General features: G+C 38.4%; 1 protein-coding gene across 7 annotated transcripts in view; it reads left to right on the top strand.

The window, feature by feature from the left end:
* The window catches only part of USP24 (ubiquitin specific peptidase 24), a 62,173-nt gene that overhangs the window by 14,073 nt on the left and 35,922 nt on the right, over positions 1-12,178 (top strand). For 6 of the 7 annotated variants that reach the window (XR_005257781.1, XR_005257782.1, XM_038144154.1 and 3 more), the window contains exons 4-16: positions 1,089-1,232; positions 1,739-1,861; positions 2,747-2,782; positions 3,360-3,425; positions 4,936-5,001; positions 5,810-5,884; positions 6,607-6,765; positions 7,858-7,972; positions 8,499-8,602; positions 9,743-9,850; positions 10,313-10,408; positions 10,506-10,667; positions 11,894-11,938. Coding sequence is in view for 5 of the 7 variants with exons in the window: in XM_038144154.1 (XP_038000082.1) it covers positions 1,089-1,232; positions 1,739-1,861; positions 2,747-2,782; positions 3,360-3,425; positions 4,936-5,001; positions 5,810-5,884; positions 6,607-6,765; positions 7,858-7,972; positions 8,499-8,602; positions 9,743-9,850; positions 10,313-10,408; positions 10,506-10,667; positions 11,894-11,938 (1,299 nt within the window). In the remaining 2 variants the exon portion in view is untranslated. The remainder of the gene's footprint in view (positions 1-1,088; positions 1,233-1,738; positions 1,862-2,746; positions 2,783-3,359; positions 3,426-4,935; positions 5,002-5,809; positions 5,885-6,606; positions 6,766-7,857; positions 7,973-8,498; positions 8,603-9,742; positions 9,851-10,312; positions 10,409-10,505; positions 10,668-11,893; positions 11,939-12,178) is intronic. The other variant, XM_038144158.1, reaches the window with a different exon arrangement.

Consider the following 12,178-nt stretch of genomic DNA (forward strand, 5'->3'; position numbering starts at 1 on the left):
TATTTCTTCAGAGGGTTGCTAAATTCTTTTCACAATCCATTTAGAATTTTATCTCTCACCTCAGTTCTCAGTGCCCTGTGTTTCTGTGGGCTGTTGTGAATTTGCTCTATGGAGCTCCCCAAACTAATTGACTTCCCACTTTTCCATCCACTTTAGGTACTGCCTAAATTTCCTGCCCAGTATTTAGACCATATGTATAAAAACACACACATACCCTTTAAAAAGTTACTTTGTCCTGGTGTTAAAATACTGAGAATATAACTTCAGAAGGAAGGCAGAAATTTAAGGGAGAAGTTCTTTTTCCAGAGTACTAATCTTACATACAATAGTTTTATATCACTTGGTATTTTTGCATATTAAATAAACAACGTAGATTTTTCCTTCAGAAGGATAATCTGTAGAAATCTAAGTTCAGGATATGCTGAATTACAATTTGCAGAAATATTTACAAGAAACTCTATTAATGGTACAAAAAGTGATTGTATTTCAACTGTTAAGTTTTTTATCTGCTTCTGTTCAGACACAGCAGAAATTAAATGAAATTTGCAGATGGCAGCCAAGTGTCCTTTATAAACAACCATGAAACCAGATTTAAAGAACATGTTTCAGTAGGTGGGAGCAGCATTAAATACCTCTTTCTCCTGGTACATGTGCTTTGTTTTCCAATAGAAGCTGCTCCAAAAGTGTGAATTGGTAAATGGTTACCTCAGCTGAATCAGTGCAGCTTTATGGCTGCCTGTTTCAAGATTTAATGGTTGTGTGTTCATTCTGCAGACAGATTCATTTCATAGTAGTTGTTCTTTGCAAAGGTTACGATCTCTTCTAGTGCATGCGAATGGAAAACACTTTGATAGATTTTATTTTCTGTCATAAACTGTGATTTAAGGTGTTCTTCTGCAAAATTACAAATTGGATTAACTCTTAAGCCATTAGTGCAGAAAGAACATCTGAAAACCACACCAGACAGTGATGAGTGCATTCCAAGGAAGCATTTATTCTGAAAAAACAGTCTCAGGAGTTGATAAATTTTTCCTTGTTTGTGATTGCGCTTAAACTTTAAAACAATTTCTTTTTCTTTTCCTTGTTAGCTGTTGACATCCAGTGCTGTTCACAAGTGGGGAACTGAAATCCATGAAGGAATCTACAACATGCTCATGCTGCTGGTGGACCTGGTTGCAGAGAGAGTAAAACAAGATCCTATCCCTGTGGGCCTGCTTGGTGTGCTTACAATGGTATTTGACTCTCAGTTTCTAATATCTGGGTATTTGGCATTTTGTATTTATGCAGCTGATGCTTTTTCCAGCTGTTTCAGTTGTAGTTTATTGTCTTAAAATCTGCAGCCATTGCTTGCTGCAGGTATTTTACATCCAGTATGCAATTCAAAGGAGTGGGTGCTGTTCAAAACTTCTGAAAACTACCAGTTTAAAAAAAAAAATCACATTTTTCGTCACTTTGCTGTTTATTTTTTAAAACTGATGCTTTGAGTTCAGTTCTCTGTTTTATGGACTTCTGGCTCACATGGTTATTGGATATTGTCCGTACAGAATAAAGGCTTCAAAATGCTCTATATGTTGAGAACTGAGAGGTGGGAGCAGGGGGCTTGTATTCAGCTTTATTTTTTGCTAGATCTTTAACTATCAGCCAGGAGAATGCTCAGCTGAAATGGTCAGATATTATCATGATTAGTTTTGAAAGTGGCTTAAGGCACCTGTTGATTGCCATGGGCTTTTCTTTGAAGGCATTTAATCCCGACAATGAATATCATTTCAAGAATCGAATGAAGGTGTGCCAGAGAAACTGGGCAGAAGTCTTTGGGGAGGGGAACATGCATGCTGTCTCACCCATATCCACTTTTCAGAAGGTAAGCGTGGCCATGCCCTAAAAACTAATTTTAGGGTGGATGTCTTTGTCTCAGATAAGATTATTTGTTTAGTAGGTATTTGTAAGACAAAGTTTAAATACGTCACCAAGAATAACTGCAAACAGATGTGCAGTGTATGTTCGTCTGCAGACATTAATTTGTGCTCTCAAATTGTTCCGATTCTCTGTTAGAGGCTGCATTTAGAAATGGGTGAAATTTCATGGCTAAAGTAGCACAACAATCTGTGTGTTGCTTTAGACATGAAGCACACAACGGGTGGATCTGTGTATCTAAGGACTGACATCTGTTTGGTTGTTGAGTGTGAAATGACCAGGATAACTCCAAGTGTCCAGTTCTAGTGGAGAACTCAGGCTTTTTTGGCAGCCAAGGATAAAATGTCTCCAACTCAAACACACTGGCAAGGAGGCAGTTTTTGAGGTTTGCACTGTCTTGTCACAGTTGTTCCAGATGGGTGGGTTCAAAACAGCATCAGTGGATTTGATTTCTCCTTCAGGAAACAAGTTTGTAGCTGTAGAAAGAAAATTCTACATCCACTGCTTTGAGGAAGTAATGTTCCCCACTGCTACGGTGCTATAAATACAGTTGCTTGTGAGTCAGCAGCCACAATGTGATCTGTTGCCACAGCACATGGGCAGTGATGTCAGGCAGAGTCCAAAACAGGATGATGCTCATGAGAACCAACCAGAGCTCCAGCTACACTTAATCCAGGAGCTGTTACAAACCCTGCTTTATTTGTGTAATAGTGCATCCATTCGAGGTGTGTGTTAATGGGCTGAACGTGTCTGTCCAAATGTCTGTTTCAGAAGACAAATGTTTAGCATTGATGTTGCAGCTGCTAATTTGTTCCTATTCTTACTGTTCAAGGAACCTCATGGGTGGCTGGTGGATCTGGTAAACAGGGTAGGTAAATGTAAACCAGAATTGTTGTTTGTCACTTGAATTCGTTGATCTTCAGGGGTAATTTCTTCTCCCCTCCCTCACCTTGCCCTGACTTGTTTTTTCACTCCTCACTTTTCTGACAACCGCAAAAAAATTAGTTTGAGATTTTGATCCTGCCTTGTAAAATGTAGCTTGTTGAGTTGCTGCCTTCTCCCTTGAGCACCTTTACCCTAATGTGGTATCTATAACTAGAGGAGTTTGAGAGCCCAGCTGAGGCTGCAGTCAAAGGTCCCTCAGGCAAAAGTGCCAGTCCAGTCAGCTGTTGCTGTGTGTGGTCTACCTTTCTTCCCTCCATCCACTTTTACTCAAGACAGAGTTTCTAGCTTGATGCTTACCCTGCTACCATGTATAATTGCATTGCATTCCCCAGTGTGCCCCTGCATTCCCTGAAAATGTAAAGCTTTGTTTGGATGGGATGTTCCATGGTAAAAGACACTTGTTGGCATCTCAGGAACTGTCAGTAATATTTTCTATAATCTCTTTTTTTAAAAGATAAAATACTGTAGTCCACTGTGTAATACTGATTATTTTATTTCAGTTTGCAGAGTTGGGTGGATTTGCAGCAATTCAGTCCAAACTCAATTCTGAAGATATTGAACTTGGGGTAAGTCCATCTTCTGTCATGAGACTTCTCCCTTTCCATTTTACATTTCAAGTAGAACCAGCAGTGTCCCTTTTGGCCGTGCTTTTACCTTTTCTTTGGTACCAGAGCAACACTCCCACAGAGCCCTGGAAAAGTGCTGTCAGGCTGGAGGTCAAATGAGGTTGTACATAAGAATCCTGACTGAAGAGCAATTAAGACTTCACAGAGAAGAGAAGAAATTAGTGTACCTTTCTGCTAGCATTCAGCCTTCTGGTTAGACATCAATCAAAGTAGTTTTGTTGTATGTTCACCAGTATGTCCCTGGTTTTCTGTTTACTGTACCCATAGCTGCATTTAGCTGCAAGCAAATTGACTTCTGTCATTTATTATAGAAATCACTGTTAAGGAAAAAAATCCTTAGGAAGACAGACAGTGTCTAATCCTAAACAACTTTTCAAGAGCAATGTCTTAAAACTGACTGGTTCAACAGACCTAAGCTATTTTTGGTGATGAAGTCTAACTTGGTTAGTTTTAGCTTCCTAACCTATATTCAGGAGACTTCCAATTCTTTCAAGCTTCGGAGAATGAGGATGCTAAAGGAAAACTATGTCATCTGGAACCTTGTCCCCCAGTATAAAATCAGTCTGCTTTCAGTGACATGCCACTTGGAGGGAATTCAACTTCTTTTCTTGGGGTATTGATATTTTCTGCTTTGTATAGAGATAGGTTCATGTGTGAGCTTGACAGAAGAGTAAGGAAAGCCTTGATTTACATGCCAGTTCTGTAATAGAAACTTTGACTTGACTTTGTTTAATGATTAATAACTGCTTGCTTAGGAGGGAAATTTGGGTCAGTGTCACTCAGTTTGGGCCTTGGATTGCACTGCTGCACACTCAGTTCCATCCACAATTCTTGATCCAGTGTGAAAAGAAACTGATTTTGATATTATTTATTGGCAAACAAATGCTTTTATATATTTAATTTCTTGACGATAGATACCACTTTAAAATCATGCATTGAAGAGATCTTGACATGTATATGACACATTTACAAAAGCTTTCTCCCACGTATTGCTTTGGGAAAGAAATTTGCCATATGGCTTTAACCTTAAATTTTGCATTCACACTTTTGATTGCTGTAGAGAGCAAGCAAAATGTGATATGTTCCTTTCCGTCTGTTTATTTCTGTGACTGAAACAGGATCTGTCAGAGAACACTGAACAGAGTGATGAGAGGACCAAGATTAGTGAAAAATGGGAAGGCATTTTTTATTTCAGACAAAAATATATAACACATACTGTATGCCATATATAATACATAGCACATGCTCTACTCTGTGCCACAGAGTAAATCTTTCTTAAACCATGTGTTGTTGTAAAAGACTTGCACACCAAAAACAATCATAGCAAGTGACTGGAAATACATAATATAAATGATACTTGTTCACCTTCATTTGCTTTTTAAGCTACAGATTACTAACTAAAAAAAGATTTCTTAAATAAGCACCTAAATACTTGCTGTCTTTTTTTCAGGCAATCTCTGCATTAGTTCAACCATTTGGAGTTTGTGCAGAGTATCTTAACTCTTCTGTAGTACAGGTAAAATGTCTTTGTTATGACTTGTAAGAGGACTGAAAATTAATTTCCAACTGTGTTGGTGTGAAACTGGTGACTAATTTGAAAAGCCTTCGAACCTCATGTTGCAGAAAGTACAAGAACCATTTTGAGCATGCTGAGGTGATGAGTAAAGGGCTCAGACAATGTTCAGATTCATTTTCCAAGCAATTATCTGTAGTCATCTATCTACATCTGCAGCAGTGAGAAGCTTTACCACTGCTATTAGTAAGCTTCGGCAGTAGAAACTCTGTGGGGAAAGAATCCAGCCTGAAGGATGAATTTTGCTTTCAGTTTAACTTTCTGGCTGAGATCAAGGACATGGATATGAGAGTTTACACTGCAAAAATTGTGGTGCAGGAAAAAAATTCACCAGCATCTCTTTGTATGTGCAAACGTACTCCAGGCTTCACTCCTGCCCTCACCACCAAAAGCTGTTGACTTAAGTGACTGAAAGACTGTATTTAAAGAGGATGTAGTTTAGAAGCCCCTGGGAGTAAGAGAGGCACATGCACCTAATAACTGATATGTTTTTAGAGGTCAATTGGTTTGTCTGTTTTTGCAAACCTGTATTACAGTGGTCTGAAATGGGTTCTTACTCTAATTGCTTTTTATTTTCCTGGACATAGCTACCAGGATAGTTTTATCTTTGTTGTAGGTGTAGCTTTATCTCTAAGGTAGTGGAGAGCTTTCAGCTAAGTATTTCCTTCTGCTGTAGTCACGTCTTTCAAGTAATGCAATTGATTTCAGGAAGCATTAAAATGATTGTCATGCCTCTTCTCACGTTCTTTAGCCCATGCTGGATCCAGTCATTCATAAAATGATTAAATATGTACAGAATGTAGAAGAGAAGGACTTGAAAGACAAGGTAATGTTTTACATATTAAATATTTAGGAAGAACTTCCTGCATGTCTTGGAAATGCTGTCAGTGTAAATTAGAACAATAGCTTTCTTCTCACTGGCAGGAATACAGCCTGTTCTGAATTGTGACTGAATGACATAATGAAAATGCATTTATCCAATTCCATTCAATACCCTTTTCAGTAAATATCTGGTTTATGACCCTTTCTTAAATATTTTGCCACTGTTGCTATCAGACTTTTGGTTTTGTTGGTCCCCTTGTGCAGCATGCTGAATGCTCACTTCTCTGACTTAAAGATAATTACTGACTTGCAGTCTGTTAAATTCATATTACTGTTGCAATAGCTGTTTGCTTCTGAGAATTTGGTAGTAAAGTGTCTGTAACTTGTGGCTACTTCCTGCCTTTCCCTGAATTTGCCATTCAGTTCTATTAAATTGTGTTGACTTTTTACTTAGTTATAAATTGTTAATTTTAAACAAGAAAGTATTCATAGGTTGTTGAACCAAAGGAGAGCAATTTACCAAATCTGAAGCTTTAATCAGAAGTTTCATGATCTTAAAATTTCTACTGTACAAGTAATACTTTCAGATGTACCAGGTACTGTGTTTAGATTAACCAGTCCGTTTGGTCACTAAACCTACTCTTTTGAGTCACTGACATCCACAGCAGAATAGCAAAAACACTGATGCCTCTGTTTGTCCCTTTTTTGTTGTTTTGTTTCAAACAGAGACTGGTGAGCATCCCTGAGCTGCTGTCTGGGATCAAACTGCTGTGTATGCGCTTCCAGCCTGACCTGGTCACGGCAGTCGATGACTTGCGGCTGGACATTCTGCTGCGCATGTTGAAATCCCCCCACTTCAGTGCAAAAATGAATTCCCTCAAAGAAGTAGGTTGGCTTTTTGTCTGGCTGTGTGTGTGCACGTCAGCATGGGTTTGGGTAGGATGGGTTGTTAATAAGCCACTGAAACCACAGCCTTAAGAAAAGAGATGGTGCAGTATCTCCTTGCAAGTTATCTTGCCTTAGCAAAAGCTCGGCTCAAAATAAACACCAAAACAAGTTAATATAACAGGAGTTGTTTGTTGCATTAGTAGCCACTGCAAGGCCTCGCAGTTAGACACAGTTTGAGAAGTGCACTATTCTAAGAAATGCAGTTTTAGATTGATTTATGAGCAGTGGTCTATGCTATTCATCGAATATTCATTCTGGGATAATCCTGAGCACCCTGTGGTATATCCCATTTTTCTTCTTTCACTAAGAAGAAACAGAAAAAACCTAAATGGGACTTAAAACCTATATTGATGTCTCAGTCCACTCATAGCAGGTCATTGCACTACATAATTGTAGTATTTTATATTGTATATTTTATTACAGTTGTATGTGGACACTGTAGTGTTTCAGAGTCCATCTTTGCTGCTTTTTTCCTTCTCTGTTTATGAGAATATTGAGATGTTAAACCTCATTGCTGTTTGGTTCTTAATCACAAATGCAGTGTATCCGTGGTGAATTTATAAAAGTGCAGCTTTTGAAGATTTCAGCAGAAATGTGCTTTTTCTCCCTCGAGTGAGGAGCCTGTATCAGTTCAGTATTGGATAAAAAGTAGGACACTGATTTTGAGTGTAACAAGCAGAAGCCTGAGATAACCTACTTCTGGCATATCTGTAGAAAGATACCTGGCAGCACAGGCCAGCTTTTCTATGTCAGACTGAGAATAAGATTCTGCTACATCAGAGACTGATGACATGATGTTTCTGGTTAGGAATCTCCCTTTAAACAGCTTATTAAGAAACAAAACCAAAAAATTCAAAAACCAACAGCCCATGAAAAACAACCAACTGACAAAATCCCAAACACCTTCTGTCTCAAGATATTTCAGGATTCGCATTTAAGCTTCATCATGAGCCTTTCTGAATAGATTTCACTCTGTGTGTGATGCAGGTGAGAATTTTTTCTTAAAATCTTACACTTTGCAACTTTTAGGTAACAAAATTAATAGAAGACAGCACTGTGTCCAAGTCAGTGAAGAATGCAATAGACACAGACCGACTGCTGAATTGGCTCGTGGAGAATTCAGTCCTGTCAATTGCTCTGGAAGGTAAGAACTCTCCCAAAGCCTTTTGGCACGTGATTTGAATGACTTAAATTTAAAAATCTCATCTCTCCCTTTCAATACACTTTAGTGAGGACTATTAACCAAAGAGTTCAAGGTTTTTGTTGTCTCCAAAATTAAGTAAAATCCTGCAAATTCTGTAACTATCATCTAGTACTCTGTTTGACATCTGTGCAGATGTCTTCTGTTGTACTTGGGGTTTTTTACTCAAAGTTTGTATATTGTTAGCCTCTAAAAAAGAGAGAAAAGAGGTGTCTTTCTTCTCAAGTAGTAACATTCTATAGGAGTACTATCAGATGTATGAAGCAAAACAAAATAAAGATGGAAACAGCCTTGTTCTTTTTCTTTGTACTGATACTTGTCTGTAACAGTAAAGAAAGACTTTCCAAATGAAGATAGCTTTGTTCTCTCTTTTAAAATAATTAGTTCTTTTGTATAAATTTAATGTGTCTAATATTGTTTGAGTATTGTTTGAAGTATATTCATTGAGTTGCCTTTCTTTGTTTCACAGGTAACATAGACCAAGCACAATACTGTGATCGTATAAAGGGAATTATTGAACTGCTGGGCAGCAAACTATCTTTAGATGAGCTCACTAAAATTTGGAAAATTCAGGTAAGCAATCAAGACTAGGCAGGTGCTTTTAGACTGTCTTACAAACAAACATCCAAATGAAGGGATTTTTTAAAATAATCTATACATCTTTATTGCAGTGTGGAGGTGTTGAGATTCTAACAGTATAATTAATGCAAAGATTTTCTTCTACTTCTTCCTTTACCATGTAAAATCAATTGTTGTGGCAATTTCTTGTATCACAGCTGCTAAATCCTGTGATGAAGTTCAGTTCTTTGCAACAAGTGTTAAGGTACTGCAAAAGTATTTGGCATAAGAGGTTGTCAGCCTGAAACGGGTGTCAGGAATATTTGTCTAGACCAAACTAGGATATTAATGTTTGTGGCTGGAGGTAGGGATTTAAAGTCAGAGTGTGACTTTATAGAGAGTGGGCTCCAACAATATGAATTCCCATTTACCTTCCTGTACAGACATATAATTGACTGACAAGTCATCTTTTGGCCTTCACTTTAAGGATATTCAATTTATTTCTGTGTGGGGAAGGTGGTTTGAGTGTTTATGTAAGTGACACATGGAAACTTTGACAAGAAACTAATCTTCCACTGCAGGAAATGGTTTTCTTCTCTGTGCAAATGTTGATATTTTAGACTAAACTCATTGAACACTGTCAGCTCTGCAGTTTGTGTGGCATGGCAGCAAGTCTTTAATGCTTAGCAAAGTTGAAATGTGATTCTACCTCCCTCACTTTTATTCTTTAATAAAAAGCAATACTTCCTCCCCCTCTCTGGCTGTTGTTACCATGGTGCTCCCATCCATGTGGGAGGAGATTTTGTATTGCTCATTTTTGAGTAAAGCCTGGAAGAGTTTCAAAGATTCAACACCTCACACGTGAACCTCAGCAAGCAATAGAAAAGGTGGTGTTTGTACTGCTGCCACTGCAGCAGCTTGAAGCTGCTGTAATGATGGCAGACTTGTAGTTTCCTGCTTTAGAATTACTTCCAAAGATTTTTCAGCCAGGGAAATGAGGAGCACAGACAGTTTACTCTGAACTTGTGTTTCTACCATGCCAAAAGCTGCTATTCTCACTCATTAGTATGAATAGTAGGATAATGCTTACATGAGGGTTTTTCTCTGGCTTGTTTGGGTTGAAAACCTACCTTCTTGTGTTTTCCTCCTTTTCAGTCGGGACAATCCTCCACTGTGATTGAGAACATACACACCATTATTGCTGCAGCTGCTGTGAAGTTTAGCTCTGATCAGCTCAATCATTTATTTGTTCTAATCCAAAAGGTAAGTTTTCACCTGAATTTACATTCCTTAGGAAGAGAACTGATGAGATGTGCTTGTGCACCCAGCCTACTGAAAGGCAGATACCTTGAATACATTTGTATTTTCTATATAAATGTAAAATTTGCTATTAAAAAACACTTAAATCTTATGTTAACCCAGAAGCCTAATCTGCTACTGTATTGCTAATTGACTTGGATTTTAAGTACATTAGGTAGCCAGTCCTAAGGGACTTAAAGTGAGATTTTATTACGATATTTGATCCCTAATAGTATTTGAAAAAGAGTTGAGCAAATTAGTGCTGTAACTCCCAGCAGCAGAAATAAGGAAATACTTATGGTGGAAACATACTTGTTTGTATTTTGATTTTCCTGCAGTAAAGTAATTGTGGATTATATTTTTGTGTACACTTGAGATGTAGCAGCCTGAGAGAAGTGCTCTAACATTGATTTCTTTGCTGTCCAGAGCTGGGAGACAGAGAGTGACCGAGTGAGGCAGAAGCTGCTGAGCCTCATTGGGCGCATTGGCCGAGAAGCACGAGTGGAAACAACCACTGGCAAGGCAAGGGGATGGTTTTCCTTTGGATTTTTGATTTATTAAATGTAGAGTAGCCTCTGTACTTCCTAGGTCCTGACTATCCTTGGTCTTCTTCCTGCAGGTTCTGGAGGTACTTTGGGAGCTGGCTCATCTTCCAACGTTACCGTGTAGTCTTATCCAGCAGGCCTTGGAGGAACACCTGACAATCCTCAGTGATGCTTATGCAGTGAAAGAGGCAATCAAAAGGAGCTACATCATCAAATGCATAGAGGATATTAAGAGGGTTGGTTTATTATTTTATCTTTTCCAAAACAAAATCTTATCTAGCCTCGATGTCGCCCTTTTCTTTCAAGATGCACAAATTGTGTGTCCCATCTGTAAGTTCTTACCTTGGGGAGTCCTCGAGAGGGGTAGGCTTTGTGTGAGCCACTTTGTTGATCATGAGACTCATAGTAAGTCTCTTGCCTTTGTTTTAAGCAAATTTTCAGCACAAGGAGTGATCAGTTTATGGGAAACTGCCAGGATGGGCCCAAGGTTAGAATTTGCAAATGGAACCACTGTAAAGGTATGTCAGTATTTTAACTGTCCCTTTCATGTGAAAGCCTAGATTAGTTTATTTTGAGTAAAGCATGTGTTCTGGCATGACCGTTAAGTCTCAAAATGCAAATCAGTTTTTCAATTCTAGTAGTTTTGTATTTTAGTAAAATACTTAACTCTTTTCCTGTAACATAAAGAAGCCATTCCCAAAGCTGCCTGTTCTGTTTCCTGGCAGCAGCAGAGATGTGCATGGCTCAAAAGACTGCATATATTCTCTCCTGCACTGTTCACATAGCAGGCAGTTTTTCTTCAGGCCTGCAGGAATGCTCCTGTCTTCTTTTTTCAGCCTGAAGTATGCTGTAAATTAAAAAAAAAAAAAAGGCTCTTTTTTTTGTTCATTTCTTTCATGATAAATTAGGTTTTGTCTGTGTTGCCGTATCTGTAGAGGATTTAAGATGTTTAGGAGGTACAGTATGTTGGTTCTTGATATTGATCACACTTCTGTGTGTGTTCATGAATATGAATTTCAAATCTTGGGTTCTCAATATCTGTGAAAGTTGTTGGTTTTTTTTTTTCTTTTGGATCTTCTCTTATGCTTTCTTAATCTCATTCCTTTTAATTATATTCTGGCAAGGGCTTTTACATAGGTACTGCAGTGGGAAACATTAACAAAAGCTGTGATTGTAAACTAGAAGGGATTGGGGTAAGCATACAGCAGACTTCTAAAATACATGCTGTTCTTATTTCCCTTCATTAGGGAAATGAAGACATAAACTGGGAGGGAATGTAATGTCAAGGCAGCTTTCTCAAATTTGTGAGGGAGTCTTCAGTGGAGAGCTCTCTGTTATGGTTAGGTTCCTTCAGCCTCTCTGAGTATGTAGGTGGTATTTGGGTGCTGTCAGTATTTAAACCAGACAATCACTTCTCTGAACAAGCAACCTCAGTACTGGTCTGTGTGGTCAAACTTTACAGAAAATGAAGCCTCCCAGAAAAGTGATGAGCAGTTCTAAAAATGAGGTAGGAGGGTTATTCTTTGTAGGATCTCTTTCAAAATGCAGCTTAAGTATCCTTTGCTTCCTATCAGGGAGCTGCTTGCAGCACCAATCAGAAATTTCTTGTCTCTTAAGCCTCAGTAGTATTTGAAACGCTTTCTTCTGTTGCTCTTCCTTTAGCAGTAAGTAACATCATTTGACTGGATTTGCCCTTTTGTGCCCTTTTAGACCTGTTTCATCTCCCATAATTGAGGAAGGTGGTGGT

This window comes from Motacilla alba, chromosome 8 (genome assembly GCF_015832195.1).
Source record: "Motacilla alba alba isolate MOTALB_02 chromosome 8, Motacilla_alba_V1.0_pri, whole genome shotgun sequence".
In the NCBI taxonomy this organism is placed as follows: Eukaryota; Metazoa; Chordata; class Aves; order Passeriformes; family Motacillidae; genus Motacilla; species Motacilla alba.